Genomic DNA, 25281 nt, shown 5'->3' with positions numbered 1-25281 from the left:
TTGTAACCGGTTGTCCGTCTCAATGTTGTTCCAACACTGAACTAAGTCAACTAGCTTATTCGAGAAATATATTTTAGCCTAATTATATATAAATCGAATTCATACAAGTTGTTAGCAAACTAAAATTATTAAACTGTACGACTGTTTTGATTTAATCATTACTATTGAGTTAGTTATTAATAACGTAGCTAAATTAAAATAATTAAATGAGAATAGAATATTACCCTTCAGAACCTACATTTGCATGTGTGAATAGGTGAATGAGAAGCATCAATTGTACAGCGCTTTGGATAAAGGGGCTATATAAAAGTAACTCCCACAATCCCCCATGGGTTTTCAAAAAGCAATGAAGACACACAGACAAACTACACATCGGAATGAGGACAACAAATTCCTTCCTTTTTTTAAAAAATATTTTAATGCACCATTAATAAAGGATCCAACGCATTAATACAAGAGAAATATTGCAAATAATATTAAAATAATAAATCAATTAAAATGTGAAAACAAAAATAAGAACCAAATGGAAAGGTATGTACACTTTCTGGGAGTAGGAAAGGAAGAAGAACGTATTTACAGACTGATACCAGTGTGTTTCTACGAGAAACAAACACTACAATATTTACACTTAATTCTTGGAACTTTTTTCCTGTTATAATTCTGTGGGTTTCTTTGTACTGAAAGGCTTCTGCTGCCATTAGAAGCATCTTACAGGTCACCTCTTTTTGAACAAAATGCTTAAATTTAAAGTACAAGCTGAGAAACTATTGACACTTTGGCTGACACAGCGCACCAGACAGATCGGACTCAGCCTTCTCAATCCCAGAAATCAGGGGGGCACTAGGGACAGCTAGGACACTATCATGTTTCCAGATCAATGATGGCAGAGGCACACTTTTGTCCTTCATCGTGTCCTATGTGGAAGGTAATCCCCTTTTACAAAATAAAAAAATATATAAATATAAAAAAAAATTCTATATCTGGGATGAGCAGAGGATCAACTTGGCCTGTCAAGCTGCTTCAAAGTATTTAGTAAAAAGAAAAACTGCATTAAAAAGTAAGAGGATGTGAAAAAAGAAAAAACAGGTACCCTGCTTCCAGGCCACACATTCGTTTAGACAAGTGGGACAGAACACAGAATTGGTGGATTAAATCTATGGGACGCCTGCGGTGCTGAAAATGCAGCAGCATGTTCCAGTCTTGTCCCTTCCAGTCCCGCCATGCATGCAGAGTTAAGGGGAAAGCGCAGAGTTAGCGGGAATGCGCAGAGTTAGCGGGAATGCGCAGAGTTAGCGGGAACGTGTAGAGTTAGCGGGAACACGTAGCTAGAGGGAACGGGGAGAGTTAGCGGGAAAGTGCAGTTTGCGGGAAAGCGCAGAGTTAGCAGAACGAGCAGACTTAACAGGAACGCACAGTTAGCGTTAGCAGGAACATGCAGAGTTAACAGGAACGCGCAGAGTTAGCGTTTGTGGGGAAAGCGCAGAGTTAGCAGGATAGCGCAGAGTTAGCAGAACGAGCAGACTTAACAGGAATGAGCAGAGTTAGCGGAACGCGGAACAGGCAGATTTAGCGGGAACACGCAGAGTTAGCAGGGTTATCAGTACAACTCGCCCCTGAATTGACACTGAACATTGCTGTCAAGAGGGGGGGATAGTACAATTAGAGTGTTCCCCCACTTATGCTATTCTGTAGACTAAAATTAAAGCAATAGTAGTATTTAAATAAACTGAGGCTAGACTTTATTCAACATAACAAAAAAAAAAAAAAAAGAATGGGCAAAAGCTTCAAAGACCCTTTTCTTAGCGTGTAGGTGCCAACTGGGGAATGGGTTTAAAGTCACGCCAGAAAAAGGAACGCTTACAGACGGGAGTGGTACAGGACTGTGCACTACGAACGGTGGACACTAATCAATTTGTCTTAACTGTAAGATAACTTACAGCTTGATTTACACTTATTTAAAACTTTTACTCAACTGTGAATAAAACCATGAGCAATCTTGATTTGTGAAGCTTGCATATTCGGTCCGGATACGGGTTGGGTGTGTGTGTGTGTTCTGGTGCCCATTAGTTAGCCTGTGTGTCTGCTGACGAAGGGGGTTTCTGTTTTTCAGGGGGAGGGGTGCTATAGATGTAGGGTTGCTACACCACCAGATTTAAGAGCTTTGTTGAATTCCCTGGAGGGTTTGAGCAGGACCCATAAGCAACTATTTTGAGACAAACGTGTTATTAGCATTACCTCCCCTCCTCCCCTGCACTGAAATACCACATCCAGCACAACCGGAATGCTCCATCCTGCATAACCGGAATGCTCCATCCTGCACAACCGGAATGCTCCATCCTGCACAACCGGAATGCTCCATCCTGCACAACCGGAATGCTCCATAACTGCAGGGCCGGAATACTCCATACTGCAGGGCCGGACTACCCAAGCACGGCGCAAATCAAGCAGAGACAACACAAAAACTGGGCTAAATTGGCTGGCCTGCCCAAGGGCAGGGCTCGGGTAGAGGGGAAAAAGGGTGGAAAAGGGGAAGTCTTGTGTGCATTTTTGAGGGGTGCTGGGTCAGCAGAAAGAAGAGGGAGGACCAATTGGGGACACTGTAAACCCTTCAGCCCCGTCCTGATCTAGTTGAGAGTGCCACGGCAGTTCTCCGTCCCGCACAGGCAGGGGATCTTGTTCTCCTCGATGGGGAACTTGTAGTCGTAGGTGATCTCCTCGTTGACGCCGATGGGCTGTTTGGAGTAGATGACGATCTTCTTCTGAGACTCAATGGTGATGACCTTCGCATAACAGTTGGGCTGTGTATGTGTGGGGGGGGAGAGAGAGGGAAAAGATCCATTTTGTTATATTTCAGGAAATTTAATTTATAGAATTCAAGGCATTGACCAAAAACTATTGACATGTGCATTGACTGGCTCAGTGGGAAAGTGCGCACTGGCTAAGAGGAAGTGTGCACTGGCTCATAGGGAGAGTGCACTGGCTCAGTGGGAGAGTGTGCACTGGCTCATAGGGAGAGTGTACACTGGCTCATAGGGAGAGTGTAAGTGTGCTGATAGGGGGAGTGTGCACTGGCTCAGTGGGAGAGTGTAAGTGTGCTGATAGGGAGAGTGTACACTGGCTCATAGGGAGAGTGTACACTGGCTCATAGGGAGAGTGTAAGTGTGCTGATAGGGGGAGTGTGCACTGGCTCAGTGGGAGAGTGTAAGTGTGCTGATAGGGAGAGTGTACACTGGCTCATAGGGAGAGTGCGCACTGGCTCATAGGGAGAGTGTAAGTGTGCTGATAGGGGGAGTGTGCACTGGCTCAGTGGGAGAGTGTAAGTGTGCTGATAGGGGGAGTGTGCACTGGCTCAGTGGGAGAGTGTAAGTGTGCTGATAGGGAGAGTGTACACTGGCTCATAGGGAGAGTGTGCACTGGCTCATAGGGAGAGTGTGCACTGGCTCATAGGGAGAGTGTGCACTGGCTCATAGGGAGAGTGTGCACTGGCTCATAGGGAGAGTGTGCACTGGCTCAGTGGGAGAGTGTAAGTGTGCTGATAGGGAGAGTGTACACTGGCTCATAGGGAGAGTGTGCACTGGCTCATAGGGAGAGTGTGCACTGGCTCATAGGGAGAGTGTAGAGTGTGCACTGGCTCATAGGGAGAGTGTACACTGGCTCATAGGGAGAGTGTACACTGGCTCATAGGGAGAGTGTAATTGTGCTGATAGGGGGAGTGTACACTGGCTCAGTGGGAGAGTGCGCACTGGCTCATAGGGAGAGTGCGCACTGGCTCATAGGGAGAGTGTGCACTGGCTCATAGGGAGAGTGTACACTGGCTCATAGGGAGAGTGTAATTGTGCTGATAGGGGGAGTGTGCACTGACTCAGTGGGAGAGTGTAAGTGTGCTGATAGGGAGAGTGTACACTGGCTCATAGGGAGAGTGTGCACTGGCTCATAGGGAGAGTGCGCACTGGCTCATAGGGAGAGTGTGCACTGACTCAGTGGGAGAGTGTAATTGTGCTGATAGGGGGAGTGTGCACTGGCTCAGTGGGAGAGTGTAAGTGTGCTGATAGGGAGAGTGTACACTGGCTCAGTGGGAGAGTGTAAGTGTGCTGATAGGGAGAGTGTACACTGGCTCAGTGGGAGAGTGTAAGTGTGCTGATAGGGAGAGTGTGCACTGGCTCATAGGCAGAGTGTACACTGGCTCATAGGGGGAGTGTACACTGGCTCATAGGGGGAGTGTACACTGGCTCAGTGGGAGAGTGTAATTGTGCTGATAGGGGGAGTGTGTACTGGCTCAGTGGGAGAGTGTACACTGGCTCATAGGGAGAGTGTGCACTGGCTCAGTGGGAGAGTGTAAGTGTGCTGATAGGGGGAGTGTGCACTGGCTCAGTGGGAGAGTGTAAGTGTGCTGATAGGGAGAGTGTACACTGGCTCAGTGGGAGAGTGTAAGTGTGCTGATAGGGAGAGTGTGCACTGGCTCATAGGGAGAGTGTACACTGGCTCATAGGGGGAGTGAACACTGGCTCAGTGGGAGAGTGTGCACTGGCTCAGTGGGAGAGTGTAAGTGTGCTGATAGGGGGAGTGTGCACTGGCTCAGTGGGAGAGTGTAAGTGTGCTGATAGGGGGAGTGTGCACTGGCTCAGTGGGAGAGTGTAAGTGTGCTGATAGGGAGAGTGTGCACTGGCTCAGTGGGAGAGTGTAATTGTGCTGATAGGGGGAGTGTGCACTGGCTCAGTGGGAGAGTGTAAGTGTGCTGATAGGGAGAGTGTGCACTGGCTCATAGGGAGAGTGTGCACTGGCTCAGTGGGAGAGTGCGCACTGGCTCATAGGGAGAGTGTGCACTGGCTCATAGGGAGAGTGTGCACTGGCTCAGTGGGAGAGTGTACACTGGCTCATAGGGAGAGTGTGCACTGGCTCATAGGGAGAGTGCGCACTGGCTCATAGGGAGAGTGCACACTGGCTCATAGGGAGAGTGCGCACTGGCTCATAGGGAGAGTGCGCACTGGCTCATAGGGAGAGTGCACACTGGCTCATAGGGAGAGTGTGCACTGGCTCATAGGGAGAGTGTGCACTGGCTCAGTGGGAGAGTGTGCACTGGCTCAGTGGGAGAGTGTAAGTGTGCTGATAGGGAGAGTGTACACTGGCTCATAGGGAGAGTGCGCACTGGCTCATAGGGAGAGTGTGCACTGGCTCATAGGGAGAGTGCGCACTGGCTCATAGGGAGAGTGTGCACTGGCTCATAGGGAGAGTGTAATTGTGCTGATAGGGGGAGTGTGCACTGGCTCAGTGGGAGAGTGTAAGTGTGCTGATAGGGAGAGTGCGCACTGGCTCATAGGGAGAGTGCGCACTGGCTCATAGGGAGAGTGTGCACTGGCTCAGTGGGAGAGTGTAATTGTGCTGATAGGGGGAGTGTGCACTGGCTCAGTGGGAGAGCGTAAGTGTGCTGATAGGGAGAGTGTACACTGGCTCATAGGGAGAGTGCGCACTGGCTCATAGGGAGAGTGTGCACTGGCTCATAGGGAGAGTGCACACTGGCTCATAGGGAGAGTGTGCACTGGCTCATAGGGAGAGTGCGCACTGGCTCATAGGGAGAGTGCACACTGGCTCATAGGGAGAGTGCACACTGGCTCATAGGGAGAGTGCACACTGGCTCAGTGGGAGAGTGTAAGTGTGCTGATAGGGGGAGTGCGCACTGGCTCATAGGGAGAGTGCACACTGGCTCATAGGGAGAGTGCACACTGGCTCATAGGGAGAGTGCACACTGGCTCAGTGGGAGAGTGTAAGTGTGCTGATAGGGAGAGTGTACACTGGCTCATAGGGAGAGTGTACACTGGCTCATAGGGAGAGTGTGCACTGGCTCATAGGGAGAGTGTGCACTGGCTCATAGGGAGAGTGCGCACTGGCTCATAGGGAGAGTGTGCACTGGCTCATAGGGAGAGTGTGCACTGGCTCATTGGGAGAGTGTGCACTGGCTCATAGGGAGAGTGTGCACTGGCTCATAGGGAGAGTGTGCACTGGCTCATAGGGAGAGTGCGCACTGGCTCATAGGGAGAGTGCGCACTGGCTCAGTGGGAGAGTGTACACTGGCTCAGTGGGAGAGTGTACACTGGCTCAGTGGGAGAGTGTAATTGTGCTGATAGGGGGAGTGTGCACTGGCTCAGTGGGAGAGTGTACACTGGCTCATAGGGAGAGTGTGCACTGGCTCAGTGGGAGAGTGTAAGTGTGCTGATAGGGGGAGTGTGCACTGGCTCAGTGGGAGAGTGTAAGTGTGCTGATAGGGGGAGTGTGCACTGGCTCAGTGGGAGAGTGTACACTGGCTCATAGGGAGAGTGTGCACTGGCTCAGTGGGAGAGTGTACACTGGCTCATAGGGAGAGTGTACACTGGCTCAAAGGGAGAGTGTACACTGGCTCATAGGGGGAGTGTGCACTGGCTCAGTGGGAGAGTGTACACTGGCTCATAGGGAGAGTGTGCACTGGCTCATAGGGAGTGCGCACACTGGCTCAGTGGGAGAGTGTAAGTGTGCTGATAGGGGGAGTGTGCACTGGCTCAGTGGGAGAGTGTAAGTGTGCTGATAGGGGGAGTGTGCACTGGCTCAGTGGGAGAGTGTACACTGGCTCATAGGGAGAGTGTGCACTGGCTCAGTGGGAGAGTGTACACTGGCTCAGTGGGAGAGTGTACACTGGCTCAGTGGGAGAGTGTAAGTGTGCTGATAGGGGGAGTGTGCACTGGCTCAGTGGGAGAGTGTAAGTGTGCTGATAGGGGGAGTGCGCACTGGCTCAGTGGGAGAGTGTAAGTGTGCTGATAGGGGGAGTGTGCGTTGCGGTGCAGGGCTCACAGTGCAGCAGTGGTTGATGAAGCGAGCCAGGTTGCCACACTTTGTGGCGTCGATGATGGTGTCGTGGTCCACCCGGAAGAGGTAGCTGCTGCCAATGCCCTCCTGGGCATAACGCTTCTCTCGATTATCAGCCACCATCTGTTGCACAAACAAGAGTCATTACACACACGCACATACATGCATACATACATACATACACACGCATGCACCCACACATGCATTATTTTAATATCTGAAACACATTTATGATATAAAAATATTTATTTTTCATAAAAACTACATGAAAAAACAATACTATGCTTCATGAATTAAACTATATGACAAACTAGTGAGAGAATTAAGAACTATTACACTTCCAATGGTAAAATGTCATACAGGATAACTGTCCATACCAACATGCTCAATGCAAAAATGCTACAAAAATAAAATAAAACCTTATATGTTTGCCTTGGGCAATACATATAGATGGGTGTTTCTATGAACATATTAAAATATTACATAAATATAATCAAGTTCAATTGATTATTAGACTTCAAAGCCCTGGGATTCCATTTAATTAAATCCTGGATAACAGACAATATGGTGCAAATTTTCAAGTTGTGAAACCGGAAGTAGCATCATACAGAAGCATCTGAAGGACCCCCAAACAGTGGTAAGAGATTAGTAAGTTACTTGGTTAAAACCTTTTATTCACCCTTTTGACTCACTGATACATGAATCACCCTGCGTAACACCTAAAAAGTGCTTTAAATTGTCTTTTCATGCAAATTTGTTGATTTTATAGATGTTCCTTCCCAATACCGATTCCGATACCTGAACTTGCGTATCGCCTGATAGGAGCAATCTGATACCTTTACCGCTAGGGCTCCTATCTTTTTTCTTTCTTTTTTTTTTACTGGATGACTGACAAATTTAATTGCATTTTCAAACTTTTTGCCCGATATAATATGGTAACAGCGGATCTACTTTACTAATATTTACTTTGGGAACACTGCACATTATATCCTAAATCAAAACATGAAGTCAATTGTGTCAATGTGTCAATTTTTTAATTACTTTACAGAAAATGAAGAAATATTTATATTGGGCTGTTCAAAAAAATAGCAGTGTCTGCATTTTTCTTTACAAACTCAAATATTTACTGTATAAACAGAAAAATCTTCAGGATTTAGCATTCCTGTGAATCACTAAACTAATATTTAGTTGTATAACCACGGTTTCTGAGAACTGCTTCACATCTGTGTTGCATGGAATCAACCAACTTCTGGCACCTATGAACAGGTATTTCAGCCCAGGATGATTTGACAACATTCCACAATTCCTCTGCATTTCTTGGTTTTGCCTCAGAAACAGCATTTTTGATGTCACCCCACAAGTTTTCAATCGGATTAAGGTCTGGGGATTGGGCTGGCCACTCCATAACTTTAATTTTGTTGGTCTGGAACCAAGATGCTGCTCGCTATCAATGATGTATTACAGCATAGTGTATTACATTACATTATTGGCATTTGGCAGACGGTCTTATCCAGAGTGACGTACAGTTAATTGAACTAAGCAGGATACAGTCCTCCCCTGGAGCAATGCAGGGTAAGGGGCCTTGCTCAAGGGCCCAACGGCTGTGCAAATCTTATAGTGGCTACACTGGGATTCGAACCACAAACCTTGCCTGTCCCAGTCATTTACCTCAACCACCCTGTAATTACACTAGTGCCACCCCTTGAAACTAAAGCCTTGCACATCGCAGCTTTACCGGGGGGATTTTCCAGTGTCAAATATTGCCAAAGCGTTGACATTTCTCTAGCTCTCACTACACTCTCCGCTAGCACCGCACATGTTGTTTGTCTGAGTAGCGTAAATGAGCAATCATCACGATAAATTATGTGGTATCGGATCAGTGCGTCGACACATGTACTCGCCGATACCCGATCCAGCTTTTTGGGTCCAGTTTATCAAATAAACAGTGTCCTATATAATGTCGACGTTATTCAGTGGTAATAAAAGCAAACAAAAAGATATATACACTAACAAAAATCATCTGTTAACCTGTATGATATTTGTGACATGTCATCATGATTCTAAAGTATGATTAAGATATATAAATTACATTTGCTTCATTATTTTATTTTTCTTAACATGAATCCCTTATTTGTCACGGACCCACATCCTCAGTCTCGAACACACACAGTTGTGGGTTAAGTTTATTCGCACTGCTGAGGGACGAGCTCAGAGCTCAGAAGCCTGCGTGAACACAACGGAGACGCAAAGCAAGGGAGAGCACGGCACCTGTCGGATGTTCTGCCCAACGTACTCGATGACCATCTCGTCCGCGGCGATGGGCTCCATGGCGAACAGGCCCCACTCGTGGATCCGGCTGCGGCCGAAACGCAGCTTCTTCTTCCGGAACTGTGGGGACCAAGCGCGGACCGGAAGCCGTTAAAAGCACGTGAGGATTTAATGCGCATTCAAAACACAGGAAATGTACTGTAGGGTTCAAACTCCTTCCAGCATATGCTCATGGGAAAGGCGAATCACAGCGAAGATGGAGCTCCGTTCGGCTCGTTGGGTTTGCGAGCGGCAGGTGGTTGGGCCCTTGCGGAGGTACGAGTTCAGGCTGAGGGCCACACTGCTGCGGCTTTGAGGCCTGTTATTCGCAGTCTATATAGTGCCTTACTCTGGGCCCATGCCTTGAGCAGGGACGTCTCTCTGCTTTAAAAAAAACCCTTCAACTAATGCGGTTTCTGTTTGCTGAGCTCCACCAGCTTCACTTCAATTCTGAAACCGCAATTATGAGACTGCGTTCCCTACCTTCAGCTGGTTGAGCTTGAGCAGGTCCGAGTCCAAGACGGCCGTGGTCCCGATGGCGCTGAGGAGCCGGCGCTGTTCTGAGCGCCTCTCGGACAGGATGCGGTTTGTGCCCTGAAAGAGGAGGGGAGAAAGGGAGCGAGGGGGGGTTACAGCCAATCACCTGTTCCTTCGTGTGTGATTCATATTTTCTGCAAGGTTGAGGCATCTCATTGTCCCACAGGTACTACTACTTTTAGATTAGTCCAGGAATAAATTGAGCTTTGTATGGAAAATCTCCATTAAAATTAGAATTTAGTATTAAGGACTAGTCTATGAAGCTGGCTTAAACCCAAACCCAAACTTCTTTTTTTGTTGAAAATGTGCTTGTTAAGTTACCGTTTACTCGACAAGTGGAATTTTCTTCGCCCATTGCCAAATCTTAAAATGAACTCTCAACATTTTAATCTTTAGCAAAAAAAAAAGACTCATTATTAGATTTTTGCAGTGGAGCGAGCAGTCTCTTTAACCGTCTGTCACTCGACTGCACTAGGCCATCGCTGTTGGCTAAACGTTGTTTTGAATTGATGAAAACATTATGGTTGCTGCTGATTGGCTGTTTGCAGTGAGCAGTGCCCTGGGAATCCCTGTTCCTTGGCTGTGATTGGTTATCGGCTCGTTTCGTGCAGGTTTTTCTGGAGAAATCCGCCGGAGGGGTTCCAGCTGTACGATCGTGTTCGTTATTTATTTCAAGATCATCCTTCAGGGCGGCTGATACCGGATCTGCCGGTTTTCCTTGTTACCTTAAGCCGAGCATTACACAGTTTGACATTACATTACATTAAATTAATGGCATTTGGCAGATGTACAGTCGATTAGACTAAGCAGGTCACAATCCTCCCCTGGAGCAATGCAGGGTTAAAGGCCTTGTTCAAGGGCCCAACGGCTGTGTGTGTCCCATTCATGTACCTTAACCACTATGCTACAGACTGCCCCGTATCTGTGATGTTTCTTTTCCACCTTTGCCCTGTGCAATTTCGGTTCCTTAAGATACCGAGTTTACCTTTTAATTTAATACTGACAGCGCATTTTAACTGACTTTTAAACAATCACGTTTGTGTTTGTGGTCAGCAGTCAATAAAGTTGTTTCACTCGGCCGTATGATAAAGATGTTTTTGCTTAAGAGTTCATTCATCAGGAACAAGAAGAATATGTACATGGCTGGAACATAGAATGTGCCAGGTGTATAGAGATACAGAGACCCTGTATCAGAGAGCTGGCTGCTTTGCTTCAGGGAAAGCACTGTGCTGATGTGTTGTGAATTCTCTCTATGCTGCATGTAATGAAGAGAGCCTTATCTCAGTGGTGCTCAACATTTTGGATAATTTAACTGGTACTGGGAAATTACAGTGTTATAGACGTGACATTTAAGAGTCAATTTTTTATCTGCTAAAATTCAGACAAATGCCACCAAATTGATTGGACGATGCTTCGACAATGATCCTAAACAGACTGCTAAAGCAAGGAAAGAGTATTTCAAAGCCAAAACTGGACAATTCTGACTGGCTAAGCATTCATACAATCTGAATCGAATTGTACATGCATTTCACATGCTGAACAGGACTTTAGGGAACTACCACTGAAAAAGGCAGAAGCTGAAGATGCAATAAAGACCTGGAAAAGCATCACCATAGAAGATATGAGACAAAATAGTAAACATGACTACTTTATTTTACATAACCTTAATATGTCCCAAAAATTATGGTGTCCTGAAATGGGGGGCAACGGTGCAGTCTAATATTTGGACAGTGGTTCTTTTGGTTCTGTTCTACATTTTGATTTGAAATTAAACAATGAATATAAAGTTATAGAGCAGACTGTCATCTTCATTATTTTGTATTTACAGCAAGCCATATCGGGTGATCCATATAGGAATGACATTACTATTTATACATACAGTGCCCTCCATAATGTTTGGGACAAACATCATTTATTTATTTAGCTTTGCTTTATTTCATGTCTTTTTATACATTTTAGACATTATAGCAGTGTTTATACATACGTCCCTGCATTTTAGGGTACCATAATGTTGGGGACACAACAATGTGTCATGTTTTGTATGAAGTTATGTTCAGCATATGAAAGGCATACTCCAGTGGGTTCAGATTGGGTGATTGATTTGGCTACTCCTTTGTTGCCTTAGCAGTATGTTTGGGATCATTATCTTGCAGTTGACTGAACTCCCGGCCAATGAGTTTTGAGTTCCTTCTCTCCTCCATACTTTGGTTTGCCATCACTCTGATATAAGTTCACCTTTGTCTCATCTGTGAAATGATGACTTTTCCAGAACTGTGGTTGCTAAGTATGAAGTAATTCTTGGCAAACTGTAACTTGGCCATCCTGTTTTTGCGTCTAACCAGCAGTTTGCATCATGCAGTGTATCCTCTGTATTTCTTCAGCCGACAGTGGTCATTGAGATCCACACCTGATTTCTGAAGAGTGTTTCTGATCTGTTGGACAGGTTTGCGGAGGTCTTCCTTGGCCTGGTGTAGCCTACAGTATTCCCACATTTGGACTGGAATTATGTGTTTATTTTTTTTACCTTTATTTGTATTTTGCTTGCGTAAAGGCCCGCATATTAAAAAAGTTACTCTGGAAATAAATTCCAGCTTGTGGATGAAACATACTATCAGGGCGAGCAGTGATATTGAGTGTTGGATTTTGACATTTTCATGTGATTATTTGTCTTTGACTTCAGTGTAAAAGGGAAGAAATTTTTTGCGAGAATGTATCCTGTACTGTAATGGTAATAACATGCAGTTTCATGAACACAAAGGTCAAATTAAGTCTGTACTCCTAAAGGGTACAAGTGAAAGAAGGTTGACATAAGTGTGGAATTGCCCTCCTACTTTAGGAAACAAAAACGCCAAATGGTACTACTATAGAAAAGAGAAACTCCAAATGGTGCTACTACAGAAAACAGAAACTCCAAATGGTGCTGATGGGCCTACCGTGTTATCGTAGTCAGGCTCCAGGGAGGTGACGGGGTCGAGGTCGAGGTAGATGTCCTTCTCCTTGCGGCTGATGGCGTAGTATCCCTCACTGCGCGCACAGCCCGTCTGGTGCTCCCGCAGCTGCTCGTCCTGGTTCTTCTTCTTGCGCCGCGGGTTCGGGATGTTGGTGAGTGCAGACTGGGGTCAAGGGTCATAACCTCTGGACACCTCTACACCTGGACACCTCTACACCCTCTTCAAGGGTTCTGAATTTCTGTATGTTTACACTAGGACTCGGGACTGTACTGTCCTCTCAGGTCTACTTTTGCACTTGTTCTTGTGATTGATTTGCACTTTGTTGTACGTCGCTCTGGATAAGAGCGTCTGCTAAATGCCACGTAATGTAATGTAATGTTTCAGGCACGCCACACAGCACCTAAAACAAATCTGACCCGCTACATTCGAGTTCAGGACTGAAGCTCCCCGCTAGACCCCCAGGGCTGAGCTGGTAAGCAGAAAGGATATTGGTGTGGTGGACCCAGTGGGTGTCGTTGAGCCAGTCGGTGCTGTGGTCGTCCTGAAGCAGCTTCTCGTAGGTCATCTTCAGCAGCCGCATGTCCTCGGTGTCAAGGCCCACGTTCCAGATGTCGTAGAGGATGGTCATCTGCTCAAACTCGCTGCGCTGCTCGTACGGCAGGGGGAGGTGCCGGGGGCTGAGGGGGGCGGCCTTGGCCCGCGCCGGCTGCAGGAAGAGCCGCTCGCTCTTACGCAGGTCCTCCCGCCGCTCCTGCAGCTGCTCCTCCTCCTCCTCCGAGTTGCTCAGCTCCCCGGGCTCCAGCTGCTCCACGTCCACCTCCTCGTCCGGGTCCAGCTCCTGCAGAGGGAGGGCCCAGAGAGGGGCTCGCTGTGTCAGTGGGTCAGGATTAATGTGCTCAGCACGGTTAGTCAGGCAATAGACTAATGGCCAAATTAAAGATTTACATTTACACTGACATTGTGCAGTGTAACCTGCATTGGTTAAAATGATCATTCTTCTTGTTTTCTGCCTGATAGACTTGACGGGCATAAAATCGAACAATAAACTCAAAATTTTGTCTTCAAAATGAATTTTGACTCACATACGCGCCAATACCCGATATCGGAGGCATTTCCATTACTGGTATCGGTATCGGAGCAGATTCTGCTACACATTTGTGGGTTAATACAAAGGGGTATTTGTTTGACTTATAAAAACAATTGATGTGGTGTGCTACACAGAACAGCAACATTGTTAGGAATTTGTGCTCATAATCACTCATAATTCTTACATTTTGGGGAAAACACCGATATAGACCTCTAAAGCAATACAAGAAACCGTTTCTCTACACCGGACAGGAATGGAGATAGGGCGAGTCACAGTCATGGAGTTGTGTGAATTAGTGCAAACTTTGTCAGCCCTGATCTCCCAGATTAACAATCTGAGACAAGTGTCATTTTGGTTCCATGGGCTTCTTCTCAGGCCAAATCAACATTAAGTCTGTACGTGAAACGGTTTCCCATGATTACTCTATGAAAATCCCTTCATGATATAATATGGACTATTTATAAGGGCACAGGAGACGGTTATTGCTTTACAGACTGAGGGCTAAGCTGAGCAGCAGATAACAATACAAATTCTTGATTAGCAATTATTGGAGAAACATGTCAACGTCCATGGAATACCCCAGAGTCCAGTGTCTTAGAGGTTTCACAGTTAAGACAACCCTCTGACGCCACACAGTGCATGACCACACTGAGCCATACTGAACAGGGTGTGGTGCAAGTGTTTCATCAAATATGCGGTCAGAACGCAGACATACAGGCCAGTGATTAACATAAGCTCACGCAGACAGTATACACATTAGTAAGCTCACGCAGACAGTATACACATTAGTAAGCTCACGCAGACAGTATACACATTAGTAAGCTCACGCAGACAGTATACACATTAGTAAGCTCACGCAGACAGTATACACATTAGTAAGCTCACGCAGACAGTATACACATTAGTAAGCTCACGCAGACTGTACCTCCAGCTGCTTCTTCCTCCGTTTCCGGCTCTGTCGTTCCTTCTGCTTCTTCATCTGCTGTTGCTCCTTCTCCCTCCTCTTCTTCTTCCTCCCTTTGACCTTCCCCATGGCTTCCTGCTCAGCCTCCACCTCCACTGGCCCCGCTCCCCGCTTCCTCAGGGGCGTGGTGGCAGTGGGGGCCTGGGCCTCAGCAGCCCCGGTCTCAGCGAGCGCGGGGACCCCGGAGAGAGCCTCCAGCGGCGGGCAGAGCTCGGCCGGCTCGCCCTTAGCCAGGGGTTCCCCAACCACCTCCTCGGGCGCCTCCAGGATGCCAGACGCGGCGTGGAGGTCAATGTGGGCGGGGAGCGGGTCGGCTCGGGCCTTCCTGTGACCAGGGAGCACCGGGACGAAGGGCAGCCGCGAGTAGTTGTGCTCCTGCAGGACCTGGAGGCCCTGGAGGCCGAGCGGCTCGGCCTGCTCCCGCTCCATCTCCTGCTGCATCTCCTCGGCCTCGTCGGACGTCTCCGTCTCCTCCGAGTCCTGCGTCTCGGGCTCCAGCTTCAGCGCCACGGAGGCCAACTGCAGCAGGCTGGAGGCGCCCCCGAGCTCCTCCTCCTCCTCCCGCTCGCTGGGGGCGGTCGCCGGAGCGGCCGACAGGCCGGCCGTCCGGGGCCGTCCCCGGGGCCGCCCCCTTTGCGCCGGGGCGGGCTCGTCGTAGGCCAGGCGGACCATGGAGGCGTGGTCGAGCGGGAGGTTGTGCACGGTGCGGCAGGCGGCCGGAGGGGACGGGCTGGCCGGGGCGGGGCTCTTGGCGGGCGAGGCCGGCGGGCCGGGGCTCTTCGGGGGGGGCTCATCCGGGCGCAGGGAGCGGACGGCGGGCGGGAAGGTGAGGGCCCGAGGGGGGCAGGACGGGGACAGCGAGGCAGCCTCGCCTGGCTTGGACGCGAAGGGGAGGAGCACAGGGAGGGGCTTGGCCAGGGCGGAAGGGGTGAGGATGGACTCCGGCAGCTGGGCGCGGACGGGGGAGAGGAGGAGGGCGTGTGCGGGGTAGGAGGAGGGCGGGGAGCGGGCTGGCGGGGGCGGAGTCTCCACCTCCTCGGTGGAGAAGGACACGGTCTTGCGCCGCTTCTTCAGGGGAGGGAGGAGCAAGATCGGGGAGGAGGGCCGAGGGACCGGAGGGGGGCAGTCCGGAGGGGGGCAGTCTGGAGGGGCGGCCGTTTCTTTTGCCTCTGCTTCCGCCTCTGTTTTCACTTGAGAGAAACGAAAGAGAGTAAATCAGGGTCAGAGCAAATTGAGGTCAGTGCAAAGAATCAGGGAGGGAATCGTGGTCAGAGTGAATTGGGGCGAATGGGAATCTTAGCCTACAGACAACTACACAGCCTACATTTCCCACAGTCCTCAATGTGACCTCATGACCACTGACCTGATTGGACCACAGCACTCTGGGAGGGTCCCAAGCCCACGACCTTGGAAGCAGCAGCTGCTCCCGATTGGCTGAGACGCTCCCTTTCCCTGGAACAACAATGCACACCATGTCACATTTCCCCAAACAGTACCATATTGAGCCACAGGTTCCCTTAACTGATTCCCAATGGTATTTCCCCATAGAGATTTAGATTCCCGTCAAATATAAGGTCGGTGGTTAACGAACAGTGGCGTCATCTTTCATTTTCACTTCTACTGTAAGAACTTACAGTAAATCCTCAAATTGTGTCCGGGATTCTATTTGAAGCAGGGCCTCGGATAATAGCCAGGGGCGTGACCGATTTGGACAAATAAAGGCCGGCCCCCAAATACAAGCCGGGGTAATATTGCCTACCAGTAGGGCTATCAGTCCATGAGCACTAGAAGACATTGTTTAGACTTAACTCAATGAAATAAAAGAGCTCTTCTTAATATTTTATATTGTTGGTTGGTTTAATACTGTTGCCAATGAAAAGTCGTTGTCCTACACCATGGGTCTCCAACACGTTGCTCTCAAGCTACCAGTCGCTTGCCGCCCCCTTCTAAGTAGCTTGCCAAAGGCAGAAGCAGTATACATTTAAACACAATTGTTGCCGCGAGGCATTCCAGCCTACGAATTTAATAAAAAGTAAATCAGGCAATTGTTAAAAATTAACTCAATTTAGGCTACGCAATAAGGTTTCCATGTATTTACGTTCAATGAATGAATGAAAACGGCTGCCTTGGCTCGCAATAAACAGACGGGTGGAAATCCCGACACTCTTTCAACTACATAAAACTTAACAGTGAACCATCAAATACCCCACAGATTTCAGTGCCCATCAGTCCCAACATTTAGCAATAAAATCAAACAGCCCAAAAGTAAATTAAATCCCAAACCAAAGCGAAAATCTTTTGATAGCGGTATGCTGCTCCAAACGAAACGCATGTCTCACAATAAAACGCACTTTAGGAAATAAAGATCCTTAACTTGCTGTTATCTACGCTAATTTGTTATTGTTCATGAAGGCGTGTCTGCCAAGTTGTTATTTTATGGATTCTGGACTTGCATGTGACTTATTGTGTTTGAGAATATTTGCAATAAACTAAGTCTGTTAAGACTGACACTATGACTTACCAAACGGTGTTTCCTGATTAGCCTATACTAATTGATTTCTGAACGGTTACAGGAAGTGTTGAACAGTGTTGGCCCACTTTAAGTGTAGCCTTTTACTTTATTTCTAAGAATAAAATTCTACAACAGAGGCCCGCCTCGAATACAAGCATGCCCCAAATAAAGGCCTGTGCAGCCTAAGTAAATAAAAGACCCCGGACACAATTTGAGGATTTACGGAAATATAGAAACTTAATATAAAAAATAAAATAAAAAAAAAAGGACAGATCGCGTTGCATTTCAGTCTAGAACAGGCGGGGGAAGTAATTTGTTGTAAGACTGCCCGTAATCCATAGTGGTTTAGGTGGTAAATGTGAGGGTATAGGGCATATCTTCCACCGCAGCAGTTAACCTCGTTAGCACTGGCATCTCTTATATAACTTTTACAGATCTAAATCAATTATATGGTGGACCTTTTGCTGTTTATGGATGGTGCGACAGAAATTTTTGGTGCCATTCACCGTAATCGAATGCTTCTCGTTTTAATCGTTATAATCGTTAATCGTTATAATCGTTGATTATTTGTTTATTCAACCTAAAGTTAATGTTTGTACTGATCAGCTAATGTTAACAACAGCCACAATTCTATAACACTACTAGTTCTGAATATATTATATTAAGGACTTTAAATTGCAGTCTGGCCCAGCTCCACCCTGCACCAAACGTTTACAACTGAATACGACTTTTGGAAAGAGGGCCAGTACCTGCTCTCTTGAAGTGGCACGTAGCGAAGTTGTAAACAGAGAAACGGAGTTATTAGCTGATAGAGAATTTTTATATGTGAAGCTGCTTGGCTGCATAGAGATGGCAAAAAACGTCTTTGAATTACCTTATCTGCATAATGCATAATGCTGGGTAGATTGTTATGGTTGAAAGGAATTGTGAATGCATTCGGTGAACTTATGAAATATGAAAATACTGTACATGGGCAAGAATGTTTCGCGTTATGGTTCATATTCACAGAAATACAGATGAAGTTAATAGATATTCTACCTCAAGAGTTTTTCTTGTATTACAAATCAGTGGTGACACCGCTCCTTCCGCTGTTAGGGTAAGCTCACTGACTTAAAACACTGACATCAAAGACTTAAACCTTGCAATGTAGGCCTACCAATACAAACTTTTGATGCTTGTGATGAGGTGAAACTAAAGTTGACGCATGTCCATTGTTAAAGAAGAAAACCACACCCTAACTACTTGTAAGTAAAAAAAAAAAAAAAAAAAAAGACTATTTATCCACATTGCAGATTCAAGTTAGCAAGCAACACGCTGGTTAGCCTAGGGATGCGTCACAAAGCCAGCTTGCTAGCGGTTTACACCAATCCAAGGTAAATTTTATTAATTTAATTTAATTCAATCTTACTCTATTGCATAAACGTGAACAACGATTCGATTAGTGAGTCTAGCATTAAATCATCTCGGATAACGGAGCGTCTTTTTAAAGTTTTTTTTTTTTCGTTTTTTTTTTACAAAGCAATGTATTGCGAACTCTGAGTAACTCAACATGGTTTTTTTTATTCGCAAATCAAACATAGCAATGAAACATTAAATTATATACTTTTCACGACTTCCCATGTGTTGCGAAGATAAAAATATATATATATATATTTCAATGTTTCACTGTGGTGGCATTATTGAAAAAGTAAATCAAAGTATACGTATGAATAAAAACGTAAATTCATGTTCAATAACTTGTACACCATAATGGGCAAGTGGTTTTAACCTCATTTGGGAACGCTATGGAAATACTTATTTGTTAGTGATTATGCACTGTAGCCTAAGTTGCATTTATGTATGAAATGAGAGTAAAAATAATATTTATTATATTTTCAGCTGAGCAAAGACTACTTAAAAATGTGCCTGTCCGAGAGCGCAATACAGTTTTTGCAGGGTTCGTTCCACATTGCAAGCTGCACTTCTATTAATGGCTGATTAAGGTAAATGATTCCCTCACAAATAAATTGGAGGCACCCAATTTCCCAAATTGCTTTGATAACCTTAAAGTCATGTCGTTCTGAAAAAACATGTTCCCTTCTAAATGCTCTTCTTACAAAGATGGCTAGTTTGTCGACAAGAATATCGCTTACAACAGCTGAGCTCATTCCTGCTGTCCGAGTGAGATTTTACAAGGCAGTTCATATCAGCAGCGTATACGTTATCCTCCTAACTTAAACCTGGGGACACAATTTGAGGATTTACGGTAATTTAACCTTAAACCTGGGTTTGCAGGTTTGTGCTGAAGACACTGTTGTCCCAGCAACAAGTGTGTCTACATTGTGAAATCCCCTTATGAACCCGAACGTCCTGACTTTATCCCAAAACATCAACAGTCTAATCAGGCTAACCCAGTTAGCGAAGTATATGAAATAGGGAGCAGAAACCCCAGGGTTACCACTTGGTCAGCTCCCCAACCGTGCAATCTCGCTTCACAGCTCCATACTCAACAAGGTGTGACAAGCTCAAGCTATATTTTGAAACAGATGGTTGTTCGTAATTTCAAACTGGTCGTAACTGGATTTTCCACCAGGGTTGTCCACAATCGAAGAAAAAGATGAATTGCACCCCTTGCAAAGAAATCCATGTTTAAAACTTTTTATCTGAGTAGTGTAGAAATACAAACAAAGCATATCCATCTGGCGAGTATTTTGGTACTGTATTTACATCAGAAAACAGGCTTTTCAGCTCATAACGATAGGGGGCACTGCTGCCCAACTACTGTCGCAACCTGGAAGTATTTCAGACCGCGAAGTATTAGAGTGCTGAAATATGCCACCTGGTGGTGGTTGTGCGAACATGTTATTACTGCAGAAAAAACCCAAAATATTTTGCCACCCATCAGATCTCTGGAGGCAGAAGTGCCAAATGAAACACGAAACCGCTGCATGCTGAAGACAGCTCCACATTAAAACGCAGTACAGTTCTATAACAACTTTGAACACCTTCTGCAGGAAATGCCTTTGCGATGAACAGAATGTGAGAGGACGAAAGGAAGAGAAGCCAGCGCGCCGTACCTCTCGTCTTTCTCTCGGTCCTGTAACGTGCTGTCCATCGTCGACTCATCCATCGTGTCCAGGCCCTCGCTCTCCCCGGCTCTCTCACCCTCCTCCTCCTCGTCCTCTTCATCCTCCGACGAGGAGGGCGATGAAGACGAGGAGGAGGAAGAGCTCTCTGAGGAAGAGGAGGAGGAGCTCTCGTCCTCGCTGTCCCCGCTCACGACCTCGTCTGGGGGGACAAACCAGACGTTGTTTTTTAGAAGCAACATAATATCAACATGCTTTTGTGTTATCCCACCCGGTCCAGTTACGAGCGCATGTAACAAAAAAACAGTGATGTATATAGTGGTAGGTGGGGTGAAGGAACTCAATGTAGATGTAGACGAAGGACGCTCGATATTGAAAAGCACAGTGTGGAGAATACCTTCAGAATCGTCCTCTTTATCGCTGTCTTCATCATCATCATCCTCCTGCGAAGGCAAGCAGAGTGGAGCCATTAGCTACATTGCCACGTGCTACTGCAGGCCAAGCGTATGTTTCACAGAGCTGTGGTCTGTCGTCCTAAACCCGTCAGAGAGTTAGCGTTTTTCAGTCATGGGTTCCCTCGGCAGATTCCCCATGCTTTTTTGCCCCCATATGGATTCCGATATGCCGATATGCACTTACAAAGTAAGTTGCTATATTGAAACGTCAAAGAATGTCACCTGCAGACGGGTGGGAATGTCACCTGCAGACGGGCGGGTATGTAACTTCAGTGGTGGCCGGAAAAATAGGACCATTGTTGCAGTATGGAAACACTGAGCTTTAAGATGTTTAGCAGCCTACTCATAAAACTTGTTGGTTATCAGTGCCCTTTTTCCCAATTTCGTCTTTAAAAATGTATTTGAAACAGTTATTTTCTTTATCACAATCGGTAGGCTAATAAGATTATATGACCATCAGTAACTACATTTAGAGGGATTTTCTACCCTCTTACGTCAAAAATAGTTGCGCATCATATAAAAACCACACAGCCACTACACAAGTTTGCCTGAGGAAACAAACATTTTCACACGTGGTGTGTGTGTAAAATCAAATAATCGTATCTTGTGGAATAATTGGCCTTCAGCGTGATTACACTCGAGAGGTAAGGGGGAAGTATCATGATAAGGGCCTTATAATATATAACACAACGCAGTGCCACTCTCTTCTTTGTGTTAAGGAGGGCCATCCAACTTTATCATAAAGTACACAATGGTGAGTGCGGTATCCATCCCCAGTAATGGAGCACAAGGCGCTGTGACAGACAGCACATATATGGGCCAGGCTAGGGCCAAGATGATCGCTCTCTCCCACTGACGTCCTTGTGCCAATGCTAGCCAAAGCTTTATAAACTTCACTATAGCCTACTGGTCTAAAAGAGAAATTATTTCCAGGATGGTATGGTGGATAAGATGGGGTTTCACTTTCAGGGCTAGGGGGTGAAACCATCAGGGGCGGTGTCAGCAGACAATCTATCAAATAAATGACCTGAGGAGATGAAATGACAATTAAAAGTCTCACCCATGTCAATCTTGTTTGTAATAAAATCTGCATTATAGCTAATCTTAGAAGGGAGATGGGAGTTGGAGACGTATTATTTAAACATTTCACCATTTTCCAAAAACAAGAGGCATTATTATTACAGTTAGAAAGAGAGGTCAGGTAATGATCAGACTTCGCTCTTCTCATCTAACTAACGCATCTATTTCAGAGTTGCCTATAGCCCAGCCAGTCAGCTGGAGTCAGTTTTCCGAGCATTTGACCAAGCTTTATCTCTGAGATGAATGGCTGTAGAATGATCTGCAGAGAACCAGGAATTAGATTGTTGTTTTATTCTGAATCAAATTTTTTTTAGGTTTGTCAGCAAGGGAATTAAAAACTTTGAGTGGTGGCTTTTGCAAACGTCAGGCAGACAGCAGGCACAGGCCATAAGTAAGAAGTGGAACAGGGTAGGTGTAGGTGTGTGACAGGGATCGGGGAGGACCTGCCTTGTCCGAGGAGGACCCGTCTGACGTCTCTTCGCCCCCGCTGTCCAGTCCCAGACTTTTCTGCCTCTTCATCCTCTTTGCCCTCCTCCTCCTCCTCCCGGCCATCTCAGCCCCAGGGCCTTCAAGCCCCCCGGCGGCCCCAGAGCCTTTCTCCGGGTACAGATCTAAAGGGACAGAGTCTAGAGTCAGCTTGTGCGTGTTTGTGTGTGTGAGTGTGAGTGTGAGTGAGTGTGAGTGAGTGTGCGTGTGCGTGTGCGTGTGAGTGTGTGAGTGTGTGTGCGCGTGTGTGAGTGTGTGTGCGCGTGCATGCGTGTGAGCGCGCGAGTGTGTGTGTGTGTGTCTGAGCGTGTGTGTGTGTGTGTGTGTGTGTGTGTGTTTGTGTGTGAGCGTGTGTGTGAGCGTGTGTGTGTGTGCGTGAGTGTGAGTGTGTGTGTGTGTGAGTGAGTGAATGTGTGTGTGTGTGTGTGTGTGTGTGTGTGCGCGTAGTGTGTGTGTGTATGTGTGTGTGTGGGTGCGTGTGTGTGTGTGAGAGTGTAGACCTCACCTTCTTCTTCTTCGTCGGGCAGGGTGGAAGGACGGGGCCTCTTCAGTTCCCCTCCATCTGTGATCTCTTTCCTCTTCACCTGGAGGTGCGCACACACATCATCATCATCATCATCACTACCATCATCATCATCCACACCACCACATCATCATCATCATCACTACCATCATCATCATCATCATCATCACTACCATCATCATCATCATCATCACCCACAGTTCATCTTCCACACAGTATTCATTATCATCAGTGCTAGTGCAATGCAATGCGAGATTAACGCAGCGCTACCATAGTGCAGAGCTATTATAACAGTGCCCATGTAACTAGCGCAGCGCAAGAGTAATATGGGGCTAGCGTAGGAAAGTGCTAGCACAATATGCAAATGTGATGCAGTGCTAGCATAATGCAGTGCTTGCGTAGCACCGTGGTAACAATGCAGTGCTAGCATAGCACAGTGCTTGCGTAATATGGTGCTAGCTCAGCAGTGCTAGCATAGCGCAGTGCTAAGATAATGCAGTCCTTGCATAATATCGTGCTAATGTAATGCAGTGCTAGCGCAGCGCTAATGTAATGTAGTGCTAGCGCAGCACTAATGTAATGCAAAGCTAGCGCAGTGCTAATGTAATGCAGAGCTAGCGCAGTGCTAATGTAATGCAGTGCTAGCACAGTGCTAATGTAATGCAGAGCTAGCGCAGTGCTAATGTAATGCAGTGCTAGCGCAGTGCTAATGTAATGCAGAGCTAGCGCAGTGCTAATGTAATGCAGAGCCAGCGCAGTGCTAATGTAATGCAGAGCCAGCGTAGCGAGCCCCAGGGTGGTACCTTGAAGGAAGGCAGTCGGAGCGCCCCTCTGAGGGAGAAGCCCTCCAGGCCGCCACTCTTGGCCCAGTCCACCAGGGAAAGCAGGGGCTCCCGCGGCCGGCCGCTTGGCTTCTCCTCCTTCTTCTCCTCCTCTCGCAGCGCTGCTGGGCCCCGCACTGCCGTCTGGAAGGGCTGGGAGGGACACAACAGTGAGGGTCATTAGGAAAGGCCCGACAACACACAACCACATCAGCGCTCACCCTTGATAAAAAAAACATTCAGTCACCATTTTATTAGGTAGACGTGTACACCAGTTGAGTAATGCATATACAGTATCTAATCAGGCAATCAATAAAGCATGCAGACCTGGTCAAGAGGTTGTTCTGTGCTGTTGTTCAGACCAAACATCAGAAAGAGGAAGAAATGTGATCTAATTGAATTTTACCAAGGATTATCAGCAACAATAACCTGCCACCAAATCATCCCGATTCAATTGGCAAAATCATTGTTCTCTCCCTCTCCACCTCAGCTGGTGTGTGGTGAGCGTTCTCTCTCTCTCTCCACCTCAGTTTCCCCCTCATCACTGTAAAGTGCTTTGGGTGTCTAGAAAAGCGCTATATGAATACAATAATCTATCTATCTATCTAACAATCTCAAGAATTTACAGAATATGGTTAGAAAAAATAAAAACATTCGTAGCAGTTCAGCGGGCAGAAACGCCTTGTTAATGAGAGGTCAAAAGAGAAGGGCCAGACTGGTCGAAGGCGACAGTAACGCAAATAACCGCACATTACAACAGTGGAATGCAGAAGAGCATCTCTGAACATAACACATCAAACCTCCAAATGGATAGCCTACAGCAGCAGAAGACTTAATGAGTCTAAAACATAAGTCTAATAAATACCTAATAAAGTGCACAGTGTATATAGCCTAACACTTTGTCCAACACACAGCCATTTAAAATGTAATTTATAGACAATCAATGCATCTGCCCGGAAGTCGAGCCTTAAGCCCCTTTCATTGAAGTTACACAAATCATTGCAATTTCATATCAAATCAACCAATATTTCAGGGGGTTAAAATGATGTGAACAAATGTCAAACTGAAAGTGCAAGATTAAAGTAGAAGCGGTGTCAGGAATTAAGGAGAACATTTCAGCTGTCCTTTGCAGTGAAAGTCTTATACACAGCTCTTGCGCCCCCTGGTGTGGGCTGTGGTCTATAGCACAATATTCCTCCACGAGTGCTAAAGTGTGTTAAAAAAATGGTTTCCATGAGAGAGGGAAATACCCCACTGCATCTTCACTTTTGTTACTGATAATCATAAAACCTGATATGCATTATTTGAAGTCAGGGCTGCCCTCGATCGATCAACCTGCAGGTTTTCACCCCAACCTTTTTCCTGTAGGTTTTCATTTGAACCCTAATTTGGCATGCCTGATTCTATTCATCAGCAGCTCAATGAGATCTCTAGCTATTAAATGACGCGTCTTTGTGAAGGTTGGCAACAAACTAGGGTCCACAGTTTCATAAATCAGAGAAATGTCAGAAACGGCAAGTTCACCATTGAAGAGGCATCGCTCATCATGTGGAAAATTCATTTAAAAAAATAGTTCTCACAGAAATATATCTCACAAACAAACTGAAATTCTGAAATATGGCACCAAGGACACCCATGGACCCATGAAGTGAAGTGCTA

The 25281-nt window shown here is 46.5% G+C and overlaps 1 protein-coding gene across 2 annotated transcripts in view; it reads right to left on the bottom strand.

Moving 5' to 3' along the window:
* Positions 1-395: 395 nt before the first annotated feature.
* Positions 396-25281, bottom strand: part of setd1a (SET domain containing 1A, histone lysine methyltransferase) — a 42803-nt gene continuing 17917 nt past the window's right edge. For both annotated transcript variants that reach the window (XM_061224207.1, XM_061224208.1), the window contains exons 9-21: positions 23605-23775; positions 22784-22862; positions 22240-22403; positions 20655-20700; positions 20249-20459; positions 16044-16132; positions 14642-15870; positions 13119-13467; positions 12612-12784; positions 9625-9735; positions 9103-9222; positions 6820-6957; positions 396-2798 (exon numbers count right to left, since the gene is read on the bottom strand). In XM_061224207.1, coding sequence (XP_061080191.1) covers positions 2625-2798; positions 6820-6957; positions 9103-9222; positions 9625-9735; positions 12612-12784; positions 13119-13467; positions 14642-15870; positions 16044-16132; positions 20249-20459; positions 20655-20700; positions 22240-22403; positions 22784-22862; positions 23605-23775 — 3054 coding nt within the window. In that variant the 3' untranslated portion in view covers positions 396-2624. The remainder of the gene's footprint in view (positions 2799-6819; positions 6958-9102; positions 9223-9624; positions 9736-12611; positions 12785-13118; positions 13468-14641; positions 15871-16043; positions 16133-20248; positions 20460-20654; positions 20701-22239; positions 22404-22783; positions 22863-23604; positions 23776-25281) is intronic.

The sequence above is a fragment of the Conger conger genome, chromosome 16 (assembly GCF_963514075.1).
Source record: "Conger conger chromosome 16, fConCon1.1, whole genome shotgun sequence".
Classification (NCBI taxonomy): domain Eukaryota; kingdom Metazoa; phylum Chordata; class Actinopteri; order Anguilliformes; family Congridae; genus Conger; species Conger conger.
This window is presented reverse-complemented; position numbering and strand designations above follow the sequence as displayed.